Genomic DNA, 22,983 nt, shown 5'->3' on the forward strand with positions numbered 1-22,983 from the left:
ACTGTAGATAATAAAACAGAAGGGACAAGTGTGATTTCAAGTTGGGAGGAGGTGTGGTGGTGGATAGAGAACATTCCCCAAATTGGTCTTAGCTGGTGAAATGCGCCACTGGTGACGCCATTTATGTTAGAAGCGAGGGGAAGGGTCGCCCAGGCTGCAAACGCCCCCAACTGGCGGCGGGTGGGGAGTGCATTACCAAATAGTCCGAGAGGTACCCCCCCCCCGAGTAGGATTGCTGGCTCCTGAATGTGACAAAGCCAGCTTCTTTCCATCCAGTCTTAGGCCTCAGGCCCCTTCTCCAGCTCGCGGGGAGCCATGCGGTCATCTACGTACACAAGGCGTAAGATGCTGTGGATTTCCGAATACCCACTGGTGTGGTGAAGTGGATACTAAATATGTCTGGAGAGAGAACTTAGAAAATAAATCCTGAAAAAGAAACATATGAATTAAAGATGTGAAGAAGGAAGTGGAAGGAAAAACATCAATAGTTTTAGAGCTAAGGCTCGCGTTTTTCCTTTTTTCATCTCCCCCCCCCATCTCTACCTACAGATAGAAACAAAAGTCACTTTTCTGTATTTTTTTTAATGCAAAAATACAGAAATTATGCATACAGTGGAATGTCTCATTATAGTGTCAATCATGACTTCCGGGACCACAGTTGAGCGTAGTTACCTTTCTGAATAAGAAGCAAGAATTAAATGCTAAACTACACGCAAGCAAAATAGGGTGGTTGCAATGTTTGCTCAGAGAAAGTCCCACCATGTTTCTAATGCAAACTGGATTTGTGGACGCGTCACGGTGGGAACACACATTAAGATAAATAAGCCTAGTATCATCTGTCACGCCCTCTGTGGTCAGGCACCGGACTACCTTACAAATCACCTCCAGTGTGGTAAAATGAAAAAAGAAAAGAAAAAAAAAAAACGTATTCTCCTAAATGGATCCACAAAAAACAGAATTCTGTATTGTGCAGAGCACTTCTCTGGAATCAGCCATCTAGCTCCTTCTGCACATTATAGAGCTGAGCAGGTTCAAGACTCAATGAAGAAATCACTCCTCAAACGCACCATCCTGCTCAGTGTCTTGTGTATCACGGGTTTACCGCACATCCCTGTGAATACCTCCACTATCGTGCAATATTTCATCCCTCTGTTGCACCATGCATTATCTCAGGCAGGTATTTTGTTTTGTTGGCACCCAGAAGCTACATTTATTTATTCCATCTGCTGCGAATACATTTTTTTAAATGAGATATTCTAACAAAGCTTAAATACCCTTAGATACGTGTTAACACTACAATGCTACAGTATTCTGGAGATGGTACTATGTTAATGTAAAATGCTTAGCACTTCAAAATCCTGTAGATCTCAAAGCGGGATTGGCCTATTTATTGTTAAAACGAAATAACGAAATATACTACTTGCAACAACATTTTGTTTCGGCACGCAAACATAAATATGGATAAATACCCATAGGCTAGAAACCTGGAAATTGCAAAGAAAACAGATCTGCATTAACTGCCAGCCTTTTGGCTTTATCAATGCTCATTTCCTTTTGTCATTGTTTTTGCAAAAGTTTATTATTGGGAAAGCTGCTGGCCCCTCGTAAAATAATTTTTTTTTAAAAAGAAGAAAAAAAAGAAAACTAGCTCGTAGCAAAAAAAATAAAAAATAAAAATGAAAAAAATAAAACATTTTTTGTTCTAAAAAATCACACAGTGCCACAGTAGTCCCTGGCACTATAGGGAGCCACTTTGTGTGTGGATGCACTCCTGGTGAAAGAGAAAAAGGTTGTCGCTTACAACTAAGCTATACAATGGTTTACCAACTCCAACAGGCAATGGCTAAAGTGGGCTGACCTATTGCCCCTTGCGGGCTGTTGTAGTGGGTGAATGACACAGCAATTGACTAAGTGGACGGGGTATGGCTGAAAGACCCTATAAGTAAACCACAGAAACGTTGCGATGTTACTGAACATTTCACCTAACTTTACCATTACTTTAACCTTTGTTTTTCAGTGAATTTCTAGTGTGTTTTTAATGAAAAGTAATATATATTTACCTATGTAAATGGGGGTTGGCTGTGGCCAAACACACACTGCACGCAGCCTTCAGCCATGTGAAGCAGCGGATTGGCCACAAGGCCTGGCCAGTGGCCAGGCCCTGTGGCCACCCCTGTAAAGACAGCCAACACCATCCTACATAGGAACTTTAGTCGTGCATCTTGGGGGTTGGATGCAGGGCCTGGCCACAGGCCAACCACCCACATGCAGCCAACCCCACTCTGTGCACAGCCTTTAGCTGGGGGCATTGGGAGGTTGACAACAAGGCCTGGCACGCGGCCAGGCCCTGTGCCCAGCTTTGTAAAAGCAGCAGACTCCACGCTGCACAGGGCTTTTGGTCGTGCACTGTGGGGAATTAACAGCATGCTGCAAACCCCAAACTGCACACGGCCTTTGGCCGTGTGGGGTGTTAGGTTGGCCACAAGGTCTGGCCTGAAGCCAGGCCCCATGGCCAACCCCATCCCCCAAAAGGCAGCTGACCCCACACTACACATAGCCTAAGGCTATGGCTTTTGGTTGTGCAATGTGGGGAACTGGCAGCAGGCAGCAAACCCCACGCTGCGCATAGCCTAAGGCCGTGCTCGGTGGTAGGCTGGCCACAAGGTCTGGCCTGTGACCAGGCCCCATGGCTTACCCCAACCCTCACAAAATGAAGCCAACCCCCATACTGTTCACGGCTTTCGGCCGTTCCTCAGGGCCTGTTTTCTTTTGTAAAGGGGATGGGGGCCACATGTCTCCCCCTCCTCGAAATTATTATGGCCCTGGGGACCCCATCCCCCAAGGCCTTGTTTATATTAAAGGGAAGGGGGAGCCAATGCCCCCCTTCCTGAGCCTCATAGTAAGCCCCTGTGGTCCCCATTCCCCAGGGCCTTTTTGTTTTATTAAAGGGGAGGGGGGCTGCGTGGCCCCCCTCCCTGACCCTTATTATGCCTTTGGGACCCCCTCCTGCAGGGCTGTTTTTCAATTAATGGGGGTGGCTACGCACCGCACCCCCATCCCCATCCCCATTCTTATTAGGACCTATGGGCCTCATTCCTCAAGGTCTTTATTTTAATTAAAGGGGAGGGTGCTGCATGCCCACCCGAGCCGTGTTAAGTCCTGTGGACCCCAGCCCCCAGAGCCGTTTAATTTAATTAAAAGGGAGGGAGGAAGGGCCGCGTGACATCCCTCTTTAAGCCTTGTTAGGCCCAGAGGGACCTACCCCACAGGGCCACAAATTTAAGGGGGAGGGGCCCCCATCAATAAAGGTGGGTGCCCTGGTGCCTACCCATGGCATCCATCATACATTTGTTGGGTTCACAAGAGCCGCTGAAAGGCCTCCGTGGCCCTAGCCGGCTCCCTGCGTGCAGAGGGAGCCGGCATTGCTCTCTCCATGAGGGAGCCGCTCCCAATGCTGTTCCCTCTAGGCGGGAGCAATATTTTGATCTGTTTCCCTGCCCGCATCAGTGCAGGCAGGGAACCTCATCAGTGCAGGAATTTTTAAAGCTCCTGCTCGCTGGGAGCAGACTTGGTAATTGCACTCGCTCGGCCGGAGTTTTGGAAATGCTCCTGCCAAGTGCAAGCAAAAAGCGGTTTCTCATCCCAGGCAACTGCATACAGGGAAAGCACTATGTCACGGAGTGGGCTCCCTGGGACATAGCTAGTGAGCTGGTCCCGAGGAAAGGGATCCCGGGGGCATTTAGAGGCTTGGTGAGGGGCACCACACAGATCTCCTCCCCTACAAAATGCAGCAGGCCCCAACTGATGAGGTCCTCTCGGCTGAAAGTGGCTCGGGAGTGGGGCTGTGTGCCCTCCACTCAAAAATATACCAGGCTCTTCGGGATGGGGTCCCTGGGGCTGAAATTGGCCCGGTGAGGGGGGCCATGCACTCCCTCCCCCAAACAAACCCTATTCCCCCCCCCACCCCAGGACTGAATCCCGAGTCCTAGGATGGCTGCCACCACTTCCTGGCTGAGGTGATGGCAGCCAATCAGATCTCATATTGAGATCTGAATGGATCAGCAGGGGCTCAGAGTCCCTACATGTACAAAGTTTTTGAGCATTAATTGCTCAAAAACTACAGGACAGATTTACACCACAACACAGAAGCACCATCTCTGGATCAAGATCTAGCTTTCCACAACATTTGGTGTAAATGAATTCAGCGGTTTAGGCTGTAGCTGTGTCTAAAGTTCCTAAGGGAAAATATATGTGGAAAATGCTTTTTTGGACCTCCTCTTTTTTTTTCTGCCCCACCTTCACAGATCACCCCAAACCTTTCCGTGCACAAACTAGCAAAAAACTAGCATTTTTTATACAAGTTTTGTCAAACAGCATTTAAGTCATTAGCAACACAAAAAATGCATTTGCTATGGAAACACAATCCTAACTATAACTACCCGGTGAGGACTGCCATTGTTTAATATATACATATCTATCACTTCCCTTTCTTCTTCAAAAAGGATTCGGCACTCCACAAACGAAAAAGATTCTTAAAAATCAATTTTATTGACATGTGAAGGAACGCGTTTTGGAATCTCTGCCTTTGTCAAGAAGAAAGGAAAGTGAGTATATTTAGACGTTGTGGCGCGCGTCCGACATCGGCACCACCAACGTTAAGTTGTGGAAAAGCTACACTGCACGAAGTGATCATATATATATATATATATATATATATATATATATATATATATATGTATATATATAGATATATATATATATATACACACATATATACACATATATATATATATATATATATATATATATATATATATACACACACATATATATATATACACACACACACACATTTAGAGATATGTAAATTTGCTAAAATCAAAAGGTCCAAGCTAACGTCAGACCTAAAAGATATGGTTAGATACATGTGGAATGTAAAAAAAAAAAAAATGCATACCATACAGCTGGAAGCCCTATTTATAACCAAGTCTTTTGTAGTGTAAGAAATGTTGGTAGTGATCAAATACCCAGTTATCTTTATGATCGTCATAGTAGCCATGGAGTTTGCTTTCATGAAACAACCTCTACTTACGGTCACGCAAGGTGATCTTGCGCTGGCGGTAATCTGCGCCCAGCATTGGTTCGTTCAGGCCCCGTCTTTGAATGATGGTTCGGACAACCCTCTGGTTGTCATTGCAATCATTCGTTGGGTCTTGGCCAAGGCTGGACGTTGCCTGGTAAGCTGCAAAAATCAATAAATCAAAAACAAGGATTAGCGCAGGGTTTGACAATAGCAGTCTTTAATTTTATACCTAAAGTAAAATACAAATAGGTGCTCCTTTCCCAAATCTCTTTCAGAACTTTGGGAGAGTAGCAGGAGACATACAATTGGAAGCAAACTCTCTAATAAGAAATTATGTTTTAGGCCAGAAGCGGTCAGGTGTCTAGTGTAGACCCAGGAGTGACAGATCCATGCTGTACTAGGTAAATGTTTCCCATTTTAATACATTGTATACAAATTTATCCTGAAAGTCTGTTGGAATTGCATAGAACAATTTGGTTTCATACTTGCCAATCCTACTGTAACACCATCAATATGCTAGGAAGAATTCATCCCAACTTTCTTATAAGTATGGAGCATCATGGATTACCGCATTTAGAGGAAGAGTCATTTAGAAGCCTGACTCTTTATTTTTCAGTGAGGGGTAAGCCAAGTTCACCACTGTCTATCCAAAAGAGGAGCTACACTGTACGTTCATCCTTGAGCAGCTGGTGATAGGTAAAAATAAAGCACTCCCAGTGCGGAAGGTGATAGCAGGGGGCAGCAGTGGGGGCCAAGTGCGCGGGTCACCCATGCAAGGGTAATCTGTCACATGACGGCACGAGGCGAAACAGGAAGCAGCTTGCCGGAAGTGAACCAGACCTGCGTCCAGGTCGCCTCCTCGCGCATCACAACCATTTATTAACCCATGACACAAAAGTGCTAGAGCCCTTTACAATAAAAACAGAGCTTTTGACATAAAGTTTACAATTAGAAAATAGCACATCGTGACATAACTCCCCTCGCGATCACCCCGCAAATTCGCTGCAGCGCGTACGGTGGTCACTCGTTCACATACCTAGCAGCAAAGGCCTGGAATGGTCTACCCCCCACCTAAGGATATCTCCCTCCATCCAGGAGTTCAGAAGAGATCTCAAGACATGGCTGCTCAACTGAGACAGACGCAGCGGGAACAGCACCTGGATACGCTCACCGGTGATTAGTGCGCTATATAAATACGAGGATTGATTGATAGGCAGTATAAGTGGCAGCAATGAACAAGATGCCAACGGCTGGGGTCTGTTGAAATGGAGATAGTCCGGGTAACCTCGGGGTAATGGTCAGAGGTGAGAGCACGCGTGGATGTGAGGAATCACCTTGGAAGGAGAATAGCGGGGTGTACGGTGCAACTGAAGCAAAATGGTATTTTAACAAAAGTTACTCAGAGAGGGGGTAAAAACAAAGAACCTGACGGAGACACAGGGTTACAGTGCAAAGACATCTTAAGGATTTTGGGGGCCCTGGGACAAATGTATTTTGGGAGGCCCTGTTTCTAGCAGCTTTGAATTTATGATCCAATTTCAGCTCGTTCATGCCCTCTTTGGCCAGGACACCGACAGCGAGTGCGCAGGAACACTCGTACACATTCTAAATATGTTTGCATCTAATATTCAGGGGTAGTGATGATGTTAGGTAGCTACTCACTAATGTTACTACAAATAAATCTCTCTGACTCCCTCCCATTTCTCATACGTGAGGTCCTGTTTTGATCTAAAAGAACCTTTTTTAGGTTGAGCATAGCAGCGTACAAGCGCAGCATCTCCGACGTGTTGGCATGTATTGGGCTTTTAACCACGACCACTGCACGCCCATCACTTTCACTCGTTCATGGGGTTGCCTTTCAATAATCCTTTGTTTTCATTGGTAAATGCTTTATGTTTGTCCCTCCTTGGGGCGGTTTTGTTAGCGTCTTGGCCATCAACCCTGTTACATGGATAAGTGCACTTTTGTCGATAACTTTTGACTGCAAGCAAACTTCTTTTTCCTTTTGGGTCTCTCCTTCGCGCTCACGCTCATGGCAGCGGTGGCGCTTTGAATCGGCTCGCTTATGTCAACCGTTTTACTTTTTATTTTTAGTCTGTGTGGCAATAAAAGTCCAGTTAGGAATTTACAACGCTAATAGCCCTACCTCGTGCAAACGTGAGACCCACTGCATTGCAAATGCTTGTTTATGGATGTTGCATGACACAGGAACACAACATTTCTTTGCAAAACGTTAGCGACCAAGAGGCATTTGATGACTGTTCACGGAATGTGGATGAGGGTAGGCAGGAGGCCTGTGGGCACCACCGAGCCCGCAGGGTGGAGGATCGGAAAGAGGGTGCGGGGGCGAAGGGGTTACAGAACGGACCTGGGCTGAGTAATGAAATGCTTCTGGCACGGATGCGCCGGCCCCAGCTCGGTAAATAATGCATCCTCTGGACATTGGTATGCAGAGCAGCTCTCCAGCACCTCCGGGTTATACATGCATTGCCAGGGTCGGCGCGTGCATTTGCATCCAGCAGCTCGGTGCATGTGGGTCTGGGCCCCGGGAGAAATCAGGCCATGTGCACTGTAGGGGGAATCACTCGACGAGGCGTGAGAGGGGCCGGGGAGGGCAGAGCCCGCAGGCAGCGGTGTGAAGCAGCTTCTGTAGCCGGGGTAATCTCCAGTCAGAAGCCCAAACAGTGAGTCACCCGCGCCGCGAGCAATTTACCGAGGATCACAAGAAGCGTCAGAGAGCAGCCGCGACTGGAACCTGCCAAAGGCCAACTTTAAGACCAAAGATTCTGTCCATGACGTGCCAGTCACAGCTGGGGTTATGCCTGAGCGCTAGACTGGACAAGGGGCTTGTTACCTGTACAAACGAACACTTGGGAATGAAAAACAAGCCTTTACAAATGCAAAAGATTTAGCCTAGCCGACTGCTCTCTCCAAATAGTGGATATCAGCACAGACATGTCCATGCGCCCCGTGGAAACAAGGTTAGCTTCTCATGCACTCTAGTACACATTACCCAGGCTCCTCTCGTCTGCGACAACCTGGACTTGAAGGCAAAATTAAATAGATAAAAGTTACTTACCTCCGGTCGCGCCTTGTCTGGTAGATGCTCTATCTAACCACAGATCCCTCACATTTTCAATATTCCCTACGTTACACTGGATCTGGAAAATCTTAACCAGGGGTCCTGTGCACCAGGAAGAGGCGTCATGCGGCTCTGCACCAATGTTATTCTGTTCCGGAAGTGACGTGCCGAGCCGCCTAGAAGTGCTACCCATGCTTGCTGGCATCAATTGCTTCTCTAGGAAGTCCATGACCCCAGACACTAACCCAAACAGAGATTGGTTGGCCAGTGAGTAGATCTCTAATTTGGGACCATTTTACAGGGGAAATAGTCATGTCCACAGAACAGGGAGGATAGGAGGCTCAGTGAGGAATCTGAAAGCATTACCGAAGATAAGTAGCTTGTTTGTCTGATAAAAAATTCTAACCACAGATTTCTCACCTTTTGAATAGATAACAAAGCAGTACCTCCCAGATGGTGGGTGTGGCTCCGATCAAAAAGTCCTGCAAGACGGAAAAGGCAAATTGCCCATCTACTTAGACCAAACAAATCTCAGCCCTCCACTGCAGGGTTAACCCTCCAGGCAAAATCGGAAACTAATTCGTTTCCTTGGAAAACCCTCACCCACCAGGGTTACCCTTTGGTGGCATGTTTCATCACTGGGCCCTTCCCAATCCGCTGCGGAGTGGGGCGTGCTGCGACCAACTAATTACATGGGAGCACTTTATATGTAATCCACTATGATGATGTGTGATAAGAGTGGGTGGACATAAAAAAGATTAAAAATATCTACTGTTTTTATATCTGCCTTAGTGGCCGTACAGTCAAAACAGGGTGATTGGAAGGGGTGTGTTCAATGAACCTGCCTTCCTATTACATGAGGTCTACATGTTTAAACCCTACCCCTCGGCTCTTCATCAGGTCCCAGAGTGACTCCCTGAAGCCACTCCTTATGGAGGAATGTGCCAATACACACCCCTAAAGGACCTGCCCGAGGTCCGAATGGCAGGCAGAATACAGGTCAACAGGCAGGGGTGAAGTAAATGTGACTACAAGCTCATCCGCCCCCGGAGGATCCTTGATATACAAACTTAAACCCTAAAATGCAATGGTCCGAAGTTCACCAATTACTAGGTGTAGTATGTTTTGGAATTACCACATTAGGGGTGTGTACTGGCACGTTCTTCCACGCAAAGAGTGGCACCAGGGAGTCACCCTGGGTCATAATGCTCGAGTCAGGCTTGAGACAGATGTCCGGCTCTGTCCACCTTCGTCTAGGAGCATCAAGACCAGAATGAGTTGTGCTTTCACAAGAAGCGATGTGCCCCTGTGGCTACAGCTGCTGACCATGTAACATGGGTAACCAGGCTCGAATCCCGGACTCGACTCAACAGCCTGCAAACCAGGGCAATCTCTACCTGATGTAAAACAAATGTGTAATGCAGTCTGCTGCTGTTGTGAAGACCTCTTTTGCAAGGTTCGTGCTACAAAACTGCCAAAAAAGTGGACTCAGCCTGTCACCCAAGCAATAATCTTATAAGGCAACAATTGAAAGCAAAGCACTAGCCTTTGATGTGAGAAAGTGACACCTATCTAGTGGCTGAACTGAACACTGCAATACCAGAAAAAGTGGGGATCAACCCCAGCTCCCCTGCTTGACCGAAATGTGTGATCCTGGGCAGATACTGTATTTCACAGAGCCTCTTTTTTGTTCATTATCACATATGATAGCAACTTCATATACACAATTTCAGGAAGGGCACTGTACAAAAAAATATTTTTATTTACTAGCCTATAATGTTGCTCTGTTTATAATAAGAATCTAGGCCACACGTCGGGTATACATGACAACTGACTTGCTTCTTGGTGTAGTTATAGCATTGTCATGAGGGCGGAAGCAGAATTGTTTCTTTGAGAATGTTAAAAACCCACCCTCAATAAATACTTCTTAACGCTGTGACATCATCTGATTTACTAAGGTGAAAGAAAGATTGAAGAAATACACTTTTTGTTGCATGATTTACGTCTCAAATATTTTCAAGGCTTTGCTTATGCACAGGCTCTTACAGCCACGATGGACCCTTATCTCGGCTTTGGCTCAGATATTCCTTTTAATTTGTGGGCTCGCCCACTTCTCATTGACATTACCACACTACAGATGCCCACAATATGTAAAGCGTTGCTGCCACTATGTCAACATCAGTATGGACAATTCACAATATGCCAAGATCACACAACCAGTGCATCCTCCCATCTAAATGCAAGAATGAGTGCCCACCATCCGTGCTTAATTTGTAGAAGAATATATAAGTGCCAGGGCCCTCTTCAGAGGCCCACTGCTTCTTGGACCACCCATTGCCTCTGCCAGCATGCCAATGACAGTACTAACACAAATATTAGCCATCGTACTCTTACGCGTGAGACAATTCCGATTATTTTATGCCACCCAAAGCTATAACAATGGTTGGGCAGCAGGTATTAGTCATTTTTTGTGTATACTGAATTCTTAAACAACTGTTGTTGTGCTTATCTCATAATTAGACAAACAGCGCCACCGTGTGGTGCAGTGTACTAAGTGGTGGTGTTGACAACTAAGTACCGGTGCTGAGCACCAGAAACCACCGGCTAAAATTGAGCTCTGCCCACAGTACACACAACCTGAAACAACTCACCCACTCTCAACTACCCAGACGCCAGTGCACTCTGCCTCCAGTACCAAGCAACAGTCGTTAAATCCAATTTGCACACTGTGTAAACTGTCCCCAGAGCACACACATGTGAAAGAAAAACACAACACTCACCCGAGGCTACAATAACCAAACAATAAAAAGCCACACATTACCAATAAAGAAATATCTACTAGTCACCATAAACCTGCACTGCACTTTCCCATCCACACAAAATAGTGAACCAACTTGTAACAAGATGCTCTCCTAGACAGCTGCCTAGTACTGCAGTAACAAAGCTGAAACTAGGAGCATCTCCATCCCACCCACCCTACTCTCTGCCCCGCTGTAATGTTGGATGGAGATCACACACTTCTCCAGCCTGTACTGGAGCCGAGGCCGGGAATCCCTGGGCACTTTATACAGCATGAAGCTGGAAAAACACTTGCTTTAAATTCTCAAACTTAAGTTTTCAAAGCTGTGATGGCACACACCGCAAGGACTGGGCGATGCCACGATCTCGTGTGTCCCTAACCCCGAGCTGAAGGTAAGTGGTATACAAAGCCCATTGTACATCTTACAATACAAGAAAATAATAATCTAAATATTTCTCAATCTCTCTCGCTCTCTCTCCCTCTCTCTATAACAAAGGAATGCGGACTGCCAGATATGTAAAAGTTTGATACTGTTCCCACCCGCTGACGTAAGGAACTCGCTATACCCAGCGTTCGCCACCAGGGGGCGCACTGCTATCATCGGGGCCTGACCCGAGGCAGGCGTTAAAGGCAGCCGTGTACGGTTTTACTATTCTGAATTACCAGCTACAGCAAAAGTAATGGATTTCAGAAATACACAGCCATGTTTCCAAATGACAATATATTTTTGCTCGTCTTTTAACACTGCCGTCTGATACGATAATTGCTCTTTACCGAATAAAAATACTTTTACTCTCAAATTCCAAAAATAACCAGGAAAATATTCCCTCTTCAAAATTTTACCGGCTGTTCTCCAAATATACTTGGTCACGTGCAAGCAATCTAAACATACCGCAGGGCTGCCATGCGCATCATGTGGGTACAATGTAAGATTATTAGCCATGGAGCCAGTCATTAACTAGTTATTGGCCCTCATATGAATTTATGCACTCAAGGTGCCAATATCAATAGGTTTGGTGCAGGATCTACGAGAACAGCCTCTTGGGTGGTGGTCACCTTGTCCACTCCACGCACTCACCTTTAAAGCATGCACCTCGATCAAACAAAGGTACCAGGGCTGCTTCACCAGATGCCTTTGTTGGGTCCATAAGCCTGCACCGAGGCTTTCCATTGAGTTTGTGCATCAGCTGGCCTTGTGTAGCATCTACCGGTGGAACTGAGACTTAATGCCCTGTGCACATAATACAAGTGTTCATGTTTCTCCCCTTGAGTGCTGGGCCAAGGGTGCCCGAAGAGCACTCCGCCCATGGTGGACTACAGGAAACCAGCCCCTGAGTTGGTGTGCAGGGACTTTTTACTGTACTTCTGAGGGAAGAGATTCTCTTGCTAGAAACCGTACTTGCCTAGAAAAGGGACCCTTCCCTCTCCAAACCCCCAGAGGGTCTGCTTTGTGTCCGCAGTACACATGGTGAGCTCAACAGCACTTCATACAAGGTGCTGGCATCATGTAAAAAGGTTAAGGCTGTGTAAGGTCCTTGTCCATGGAGCAACCTCCTAGGCCTAAGTTTCTGAGCCCCCAAAGCATGTTTTCCTCCGTTTGGTTTCTGGTCTGTCACCCACCTTCAGTCCAGAATTCTGTCTTGCAGCACTACAAACTGACACCAGTGTGGCTGCCTAGGCAGCAGAGACCCTGCATCTGCCCAGAATGAGCACATAGGCCAACATGGACCCCACTCTGACCGGTCCCTCATCCGTTAAGTGTAAAAGGTCCAGGACCACGTTTTCAAAGATGCCCCCTGCTCTGGCTGGCTTGGGATAGGAACACCAGAAGGAAGCTCGCCTTTCAGTTGAGCACATGCTTCCTGCCAGTGATTGCAGATCTTCCATCGCTTGACTTCTTCCTGAACCTCTGTAGCACCAGGTGAGAGGATGAGGTCCTAGGATGCCGCTATTCCCCTGAGGCGAGGCTGAAGCCAAGGGCCAGTAGAGGGACCTGCGGCTCAGGTCTGCCTTGAGGAGCAGTGGATGGAATAACAGAAGAGACGAGATGTCCTGAACTGGAGGACAACATCAACACAGGAGCCAAGATCTGGTGCCCAGCTGGCCTGACAGACCTGGAGTAGCAAAAACTGCACACTCATCAGAGCTGGGCTGAGGATGGGCCAGACACACTGCAGTCCTGCTGCTGAGGGATGGGGGTTAAGAAGGTTGCAAACGGCATCCCAACCCCCTTTCGATTTGTGGACTCTTCATTGCCCTAAAGAGAACTTTAAGGTTACTCCATCCACCACAAACCTATGGGATGTCTGCTGTTAGATGGGGGTTTGTCATGGTGGCCTCGGACTCATCCAGATTAGGTTCTGCAGTTTAGAGGTCTGATCTGGCTCAAGTGCAGTAAAGCACAGAAAATGAGAAACATGAAAAACTGACCAAGATGTACCCCCAGGGGCTTAGAGGTAATGACTTTGTTGAGATATTGTTTGCTGCTTTTTCCCTATTCTCTAAATTACGTGTAATGCATAACAACCCATAGGTACCATCAGAACAAGGAGCACCTTATATACTTTGACGTTGAAGGGTGCCAACAACAAAGTCACTTCCTAGAACCCCTCTGCATCAGAAAATACTTTGGGAGCATCTGGAGACTTATATGGGCCATGGCCATGTCTGGTAACTTCTCGGTTTCCAGACAAAGCCTGGAGGCCCAGGCACACTGGACACACATGGACCACAGACGCGGTTCAGATTCTCCTTAGTCAATGAGCAACCCCTCTGTGGCTTGTGTGAAGACCCCCAATTTCGGCTGCAGGGCTGGTCTGATTTGGCGTGGATGCTGCAGAACTGCCACAGGCCAAATTAACTGACTATACTTGAACCCAGGGCAGCAGAAAACAGAGAAAGGATACATGGCTCAGAGCCCTTACACAAACCTTGTGACTTTTTGTATGGCAACCACATTCCCGTTTCTTTCAAGTGTGGAAATCGGGTTTGTTTAAAACCAAAATCAACTCCAGAAAAAAAGCTCAGAACTGCTGAGTTTCTGTGACCTCTCTTCATAGACAAACACTGTTCAAAAGCTGCTATTTTAAAACCGTTACAGCGCCTTATTACATAAGCACTAGAGGAAAACATTTGGGGGATCTTTGTGCTTCAGAAGGTGTTAGCACCTTCTGTATTTTTGTTTTTCTGTTGTTTGTTTAAAACCGAAACATGTATTGTATTTATGACTGAAATGTGAACAAAGCATTGACTGGTCAACAAAGCATCATTTGGAGTGAAAACCTTAAAGTCAGAGTTGACCACTGCCCACATTTCCCGGGCAGAGTAGAGACCCGGCTAAGACGACGGGCATCTCAGGAGCAGTGCATTAGTACCCAGGTGGTAAAGGCAGCTCGTCAACATTGGGGTACCAAGGAACCACCAGCTACTCAAAGACGCGGAGAATGGGTTACAAACATGGGGTGGCACTAAGGGGGTGGCACAGTGGACTTCGGCTTGCCTACAGTTTGGTATTCCTCATGTCATGCCAATTCTGGGGTTCGATGGACTGCCATGCCTGGCTCTCTGATGCATGCACCACACAAGGATGCACGCCCATTCCTGCCTCTCCGATGCATGCACACACGCCTGACACAGGCACTACACAAGGTGCACGACAGCATGCACCACATGCCTGCCAGAGGCACTACACAAGGAAGCACGACCATTCCTGCCTCTCTGATGCATGCACACACGCCTGACACAGGCACTACACAAGGATGCACGCCCATTCCTGCCTCTCTGATTCATGCACACAAGCCTGACACAGGCACTACACAAGGATGCACAACCATTCCTGCCTCTCCGATGCATGGACCACCCAAGGATGCACGACCATTCCTGCCTCTCCGATGCATGCACCACAAGCTTGCCACAGGCACTACACAAGGTGCACGACAGCATGCACCACATGCCTGCCACAGGCACTACACAAGGAAGCACGACCATTCCTGCCGCTCCGATGCATGCACCACACAAGGAAGCACGACCATTCCTGCCTCTCCGATGCATGCACCACAAGCCTTCCACAGGCACTACACAAGGATGCACGACCGTTCCTGCCTCTCCGATGCATGGACCATAAAAGGATGCACGACCATTCTTGCCTCTCCTATGCATGCACCACACAAGGATGCACGACCATTTCTGCCTCTCTAATGCATGCACCACACGCCTGCCACAGGCACTACACAAGGAAGCACGACCATTCCTGCCTCTCCGATGCATGCACCACACAAAGATGCACAACCGTTCCTGCCTCTCCGATGCATGCACCACACAAGGATGCACGACCGTTCCTGCCTCTCCGATGCATGCACCACACGCCTGCCACAGGCACTACACAAGGAAGCACAACCGTTCCTGCCTCTCCGATGCATGCACCACACGCCTTCCACAGGCACTACACAAGGATGCACGACCGTTCCTGCCTCTCTGATGCATGGACCATACAAGGATGCACGACCATTCCTGCCTCTCCGATGCATGCACCACACAAGGATGCACGACCATTTCTGCCTCTCTAATGCATGCACCACACGCCTGCCACAGGCACTACACAAGGAAGCACGACAATTCCTGCCTCTCCGATGCATGCACCACACAAAGATGCACGACCGTTCCTGCCTCTCCGATGCATGCACCACACAAGGATGCACGACCGTTCCTGCCTCTCCGATGAATGCACCGCACGCCTGCCACAGGCACTACACAAGGATGCACGACCATTCCTGCCTCTCCGATGCATGCACCATACGCCTGCCACAGGCACTACACAAGGATGCACGACCATTCCTGCCTCTCCGATGCATGCACCACACGCCTGCCACAGGCACTACACAAGGATGCACGACCATTCCTGCCTCTCTGATGCATGCACCACACGCCTGCCACAGGCACTACACACAAGGATGCACGACCATTCCTCCCTCTCCGATGCATGCACCACACGCCTGCCACAGGCACTACACAAGGATGCACAACCATTCCTGCCTCTCCGATGCATGGACCACACAAGGATGCACGACCATTCCTGCCTCTCCGATGCATGCACCACACAAGGATGCACAACCATTTCTGCCTCTCTAATGCATGCACCACACGCCTGCCACAGGCACTACACAAGGAAGCACGACAATTCCTGCCTCTCCGATGCATGCACCACACAAAGATGCACAACCGTTCCTGCCTCTCCGATGCATGCACCACACAAGGATGCACGACCGTTCCTGCCTCTCCGATGAATGCACCGCACGCCTGCCACAGGCACTACACAAGGATGCACGACCATTCCTGCCTCTCCGATGCATGCACCATACGCCTGCCACAGGCACTACACAAGGATGCACGACCATTCCTGCCTCTCCGATGCATGCACCACACGCCTGCCACAGGCACTACACAAGGATGCACGACCATTCCTGCCTCTCTGATGCATGCACCACACGCCTGCCACAGGCACTACACACAAGGATGCACGACCATTCCTCCCTCTCCGATGCATGCACCACACGCCTGCCACAGGCACTACACAAGGATGCACAACCATTCCTGCCTCTCCGATGCATGGACCACACAAGGATGCACGACCATTCCTGCCTCTCCGATGCATGCACCACATAAGGATGCACGACCATTTCTGCCTCTCCGATGCATGCACTACATGCCTGCCACAGGCACTACCCAAGGATGCACGACCATTCCTGCCTCTCCAATGCATGCACCACACAAGGATGCACGACCATTCCTGCCTCTCTGATGCATGCACCACACGCCTGCCACAGGCACTACACAAGGATGCACAACCATTCCTGCCTCTCCGATGCATGCACCACACAAGGATGCACAACCATTCCTGCCTCTCCGATGCATGGACCACACAAGGATGCACGACCATTCCTGCCTCTCCGATGCATGCACCACACAAGGATGCACGACCATTCCTGCCTCTCCGATGCATGCACCACACGCCTGCCACAGGCACTACACAAGGATGCACGACCATTCCTGCCTCTCCAATGCATGCACCACACAAGGATGCATGCCCATTCCTGCCTCTCCGATGCATGCACACACGCCTGACACAGGCACTACACAAGGATGCACAACCATTCCTGCCTCTCCGATGCATGGACCACAAAAGGATGCACGACCATTCCTGCCTCTCCGATGCATGCACCACACGCCTGCCACAGGCACTACACAAGGTGCACGACAGCATACACCACATGCCTGCCACAGGCACTACACAAGGAAGCACGACCATTCCTGCCTCTCTGATGCATGCACACACGCCTGACACAGGCACTACACAAGGATGCACGCCCATTCCTGCCTCTCTGATGCATGCACACAAGCCTGATACAGGCACTACACAAGGATGCACAACCATTCCTGCCTCTCCGATGCATGGACCACCCAAGGATGCACGACCATTCCTGCCTCTCCGATGCATGCACCACACGCCTGCCAAAGGCACTACACAAGGTGCACGACAGCATGCACCACATGCCTGCCACAGGCACTACACAAGGAAGCACGACCATTCCTGCCGCTCCGATGCATGCACCACACGCCTGCCACAGGCACTACACAAGGAAGCACGACCATTCCTGCCTCTCCGATGCATGCACCACACGCCTTCCACAGGCACTACACAAGGATGCACGACCGTTCCTGCCTCTCCGATGCATGGACCATACAAGGATGCACGACCATTCCTGCCTCTCCTATGCATGCACCACACAAGGATGCACGACCATTTCTGCCTCTCTAATGCATGCACCACACGCCTGCCACAGGCACTACACAAGGAAGCACGACCATTCCTGCCTCTCCGATGCATGCACCACACAAAGATGCACGACCGTTCCTGCCTCTGCGATGCATGCACCACACAAGGATGCACGACCGTTCCTGCCTCTCCGATGCATGCACCACACGCCTGCCACAGGCACTACACAAGGAAGCACGACCGTTCCTGCCTCTCCGATGCATGCACCACACGCCTTCCACAGGCACTACACAAGGATGCACGACCGTTCCTGCCTCTTCTATGCATGGACCATACAAGGATGCACGACCATTCCTGCCTCTCCGATGCATGCACCACACAAGGATGCACGACCATTTCTGCCTCTCCGATGCATGCACCATACGCCTGCCACAGGCACTAAACAAGGATGCACGACCATTCCTGCCTCTCCAATGCATGCACCACACGCCTGCCACAGGCACTACACAAGGATGCACGACCATTCCTGCCTCTCTGATGCATGCACCACACGCCTGCCACAGGCACTACACACAAGGATGCACGACCATTCCTCCCTTTCCGATGCATGCACCACACGCCTGCCACAGGCACTTCACAAGGATGCACAACCATTCCTGCCTCTCCGATGCATGGACCACACAAGGATGCACGACCATTTCTGCCTCTCCGATGCATGCACCACACGCCTGCCACAGGCACTACACAAGGATGCACGACCATTCCTGCCTCTCCAATGCATGCACCACACAAGGATGCACGACCATTCCTGCCTCTCTAATGCATGCACCACACGCCTGCCACAGGCACTACACAAGGATGCACAACCATTCCTGCCTCTCCGATGCATGGACCACACAAGGATGCACGACCATTCCTGCCTCTCCAATGCATGCACCACACAAGGATGCACGCCCATTCCTGCCTCTCCGATGCGTGCACACACGCCTGCCAGAGGCACTACACAAGGATGCACAACCATTCCTGCCTCTCCAATGCATGCACCACACAAGGATGCACAACCATTCCTGCCTCTCCGATGCATGGACCACACAAGGATGCACGACCATTCCTGCCTCTCCGATGCATGCACCACACAAGGATGCACGACCATTCCTGCCTCTCCGATGCATGCACCACATGCCTGCCACAGGCACTACACAAGGATGCACAACCATTCCTGCCTCTCGAATGCATGCACCACACAAGGATTCACGACCATTACTGCCTCTCCAATGCATGCACACAAGCCTGACACAGGCACTACACAAGGAAGCACGACCATTCCTGCCTCTCCGATGTATGCACCACATGCCTGCCACAGGCACTACACAACGATGCACGACCATTCCTGCCTCTCTGATGCATGCACCACACGCCTGCCACAGGCACTACACAAGGAAGCACAACCATTCCTGCCTCTCCGATACATGCACCACACAAGGATGCATGACCGTTCCTGCCTCTCGATGCATGCACCACACGCCTGCAACAGGCACCACACAAGGATGCATGACCATTCCTGCCTCTCCGATGCATGCACCACACAAGGATGCACGACCATTGCTGCGTCTCCAATGCATGCACCCCACACTTGCCACAGGAACTACACAAGGATGCATGACCGTTCCTGCCTCTCCAATGCATGCACCACACAAGGATGCACGACCATTGCTGCGTCTCCAATGCATGCACCACACACTTGCCACAGGAACTACGCAAGGATGCATGACCGTTCCTGCCTCTCCGATGCATGCACCACACAAGGATGCACGACCATTCCTGCCTCTCCGATGCATGCAGCACACGCCTGCCACAGGCACTACACAAGGATGCACGACCGTTTCTGCCTCTCCGATGCATGCACCACACGCCTGCCACAGGCACTACACAAGGATGCATCAATGCACGACCATTCCTATGACCTACAACAAATATGAGTCTATTGCAAATTAGGCCTTTTTACTGCAGGTGTGTTCTGCAGTTTTGGACTCCGTGATAAAATATGAATTGCAAATTAGAAAAATTAATCTTTGGCTGTGTCAGGCATGAGCCTAGCTGGATTTCAGCTTCATCCCCGGCCGAGGAGACCATTCCGCTCGGCTCACCGGGGATTTTGCTGCTTTACGTGGAGATAGAGGACTTCAAGCAGGTGAACGCGCACACCCGATATGGACTCCATGCCCCCATTTCATGGCAGATAATTTATATCAACATTTTAATGGGGGAACAAATGTTCTGATGCCATTCCGCTGTGCAGCCTGGAGAAATCCCACTTGGATTTCCAGAAGAAGCGCACATGAACACTTCCGATTGGCTGAACCTTGAAGGCTTCTTGGTAATGAGCATGCCAAGCTGCAAATAAGATTTCCTCCTGGTCCCTCTGTGCGTCCTACTGGCTGGTGAACCTCGGTGCCTTTGTTGGTAGCCGAGGAATGAACACTGAGCGCAAAGAAGGCAACCGCGTGCAGTCAAGAAAGATGGCGGCCCACTCTGCACTGGACCCTGCTAATAACACCTCTCCAAGAACAAAACAGCCTCGCCCTCCCCCCAACACTGAGATTCAAAGGGACAGTGATGGCACATCTCTGAAGGCTTTAAATGTTTCTTTAAAAGGAAGAGTAACTTACACAGACGCATGAATAATGACAGCTGGCCCTCAAAAATAAGTGCCGGTGCTCAGCACCGGAAACAACAAGCAGAAATTAAGCACTGCTTCCAGGTCACGAGCCAACAGGACCGGTCCAGAGCAGTCTTCAGTGGCCTTCAGCCAATGAGACTGTATGTAGATGGGGAAACTCCTCCCTCATCCAGTGAAGAGTCTAGAAAGGTGTGTTAGCAAAGTTCTGCCTTGTTATTTGGAGGGCCACGCGCTACTACATGCGACGGAGACAGCCCTGGTGTGCGTAATGGAGGAGTTATGCAGGAGAGCAAATCATTGTCAGGGCGTCACTTTGGTGCTGCCTGACTTATCTGTGGCATTCCTTATGGTTCATCACGAAACTTTCCTAACAAGGCTAGAATCCTGTGGCCTCGGTGGTACTTCACAAAGATGGAAGTGCTTCTACCTACAGGACAGGAGTCAGGGGTGACCTTGTCTCCTTACTGCTCGGAATTTGGAAAGCTTAAGCAAGGGGTGCCACAAGGGCCGTCACTTATCCCAATCCTACTTAATGTTTATGTAAGCCCATTAATCACATTAATAAAAAGCTACAACATCTCAGTTATAAACCATGCCGATGAAACCCAATTGATCATGTCCCTTTATCAACAGGACGAGATCTCCTCCTGTCAAGCTTGTATGCTTAATATTAATAAATCCTTAAAACTAAATGGGAACAAAACTGAATTTCTCTGTTGCGCCCCGAACAAGGGCCCAATACCGCTACCCGCTAACCTCTGGTCCCTTCCTACTGAAAGTGGGATGAATGCCTCGGATGCTGTGTGAAATCTGGGTGTTTGATGCCCATCTCTCACTAGAGAATCATGTGACCAAGGTGGCAGGCCCCTGTTTTGCCTTCCTGCGTAGTCTCAGAAAGATATTTCTGGTATTACCAGTACGCGTCAGGGCTTTATTCACCAGAAGTGTCAGACTCGGACGGTTGGACTGTTGGACTATTGCAAGGCCATCCTTCTGGGGGTACAAGATTTTTTGGTTAAGAGATTTGCAACCAAGGCTCTTAAGTAACTGCATTTGCTCCCTATAGAAAAGAGGATTGTTTTTAAAAGCATTGTGCCTGGTGTTTAAGGCATTACAGGGGAAGGGTCCAGTACTTCTTCAAAGTAACCTGCAAAGATGCGTTCCAGCAACTGCAAAGATGCGTTCCAGCTAGAACTTTGCGCTTAGCGCTGGCCAATTTGTTGCGGCCTCCTAGGTTTCGAAGCGCTCGTCTGGGAGGACGAGCTTTTTCTTCTGAAGCTGCGCAGCGCTGGAACGCGTCACCATCTACTTTCAGAAAGCAATCGGAGCTGCGGAGATTCAGAAAAGCGCTGAAGACTTGGCTGTTCCCCAATTAGTTTTTGTGGTTTAGATCTGGGTCTGACACTCATCCTTATTCTCCCATTTCTTCTTCAACTAGTCGCTATAGTGCCAGGACACCAGTTATGGTCACAGCTGCAGTTTATAGATACTATAAATAAATTACCTGGGCCCAAAACAGGAATCATTCTGGTAGAAACCCACCAAATTTCACAAGGGGAGTGTTCCTCTGAAGGACTCCTTTAGAGACACTACTACCATCAAAACACGAAGGTTAGGCACCTTGGAGACAAGTGGGTTGCAGGCCGCAGCCTGAATCCCAAGTGGAGATTAAACTCCTTATAAAAGGATTGTTATTCATTGTCCCCTAAGGATACGCCTGGAGTCCTAGAGCACTGGTAAAATGCCCTCATGACAAGGCCCAAGGGAAATGTTTGTTATATGGGTGAAATCTTACGAAATGTGTACATTTCACAAACTTTGCATTATGTGATTTGCATACCTTTTGCCTCCAGGAGACTGATTTGCGCAGAAAATGTCCATCGAGAACATAAAATCGCAGTTGAGACATTTTCTGCTCAGCACGGTTCCTGTTGGTAGCGTTTGTGCCCTCACTTTCAAGGAAAACACCAGCACCCTACGACCCATTCACTTTTGCCTAAATTCGAATGAAAAAATTACACAATTTCACCCACCCCCTTCCTCGGTAATGTCCTCTATGCAAGTATACCAATTTAAGAAACTAGAAAAAAAAAAGTCCAAACGTCTTTGTCAACTGATCTTCAGCTGTAAGAAAGGGCAAGTGGTCTCTTCTCACCTGAGAGGGGCACCATCTCTGCCAATGCAAGCTAGAGTCACCTTGGCACCCCTCTGCCTTGCATCTAGCCCAGACCAGCCCCCGAGGAGAGGGTCAGGCAGGGGCACCCTGCACGTCTCTGCATCCAGTACCAGTAGGCCTCATAGTGCCCAGAGCTAAGTGCAGAAGGAAAGGAACAGACAGTTACCCACTGTGGAACTCCTCGCCTCGACCCATTAGCCGCTGTGGACCCCCTCGCCTAGACCAAAATTACCCGCTGTGGAACCCTTCGCCTCCACCAATTACCCGCTGTGGAACCCTTCGCCTCCACCAATTACCCGCTGTGGAATCCCTCGCTTCAACCAATTACCCGCTGTGGAACCCTTCGCCTCCACCAATTACCCGCTGTGGAACCCTTCGCCTCCACCAATT

The 22,983-nt window shown here is 49.1% G+C and overlaps 1 protein-coding gene across 3 annotated transcripts in view; it reads right to left on the bottom strand.

Moving 5' to 3' along the window:
• The window catches only part of ILDR1 (immunoglobulin like domain containing receptor 1), a 163,462-nt gene that overhangs the window by 55,774 nt on the left and 84,705 nt on the right, over positions 1-22,983 (bottom strand). For all 3 annotated transcript variants that reach the window (XM_069202733.1, XM_069202730.1, XM_069202731.1), the window contains one exon: positions 5,093-5,242. In XM_069202733.1, coding sequence (XP_069058834.1) covers positions 5,093-5,242 — 150 coding nt within the window. The remainder of the gene's footprint in view (positions 1-5,092; positions 5,243-22,983) is intronic.

Source organism: Pleurodeles waltl, chromosome 8 (genome assembly GCF_031143425.1).
Source record: "Pleurodeles waltl isolate 20211129_DDA chromosome 8, aPleWal1.hap1.20221129, whole genome shotgun sequence".
In the NCBI taxonomy this organism is placed as follows: domain Eukaryota; kingdom Metazoa; phylum Chordata; class Amphibia; order Caudata; family Salamandridae; genus Pleurodeles; species Pleurodeles waltl.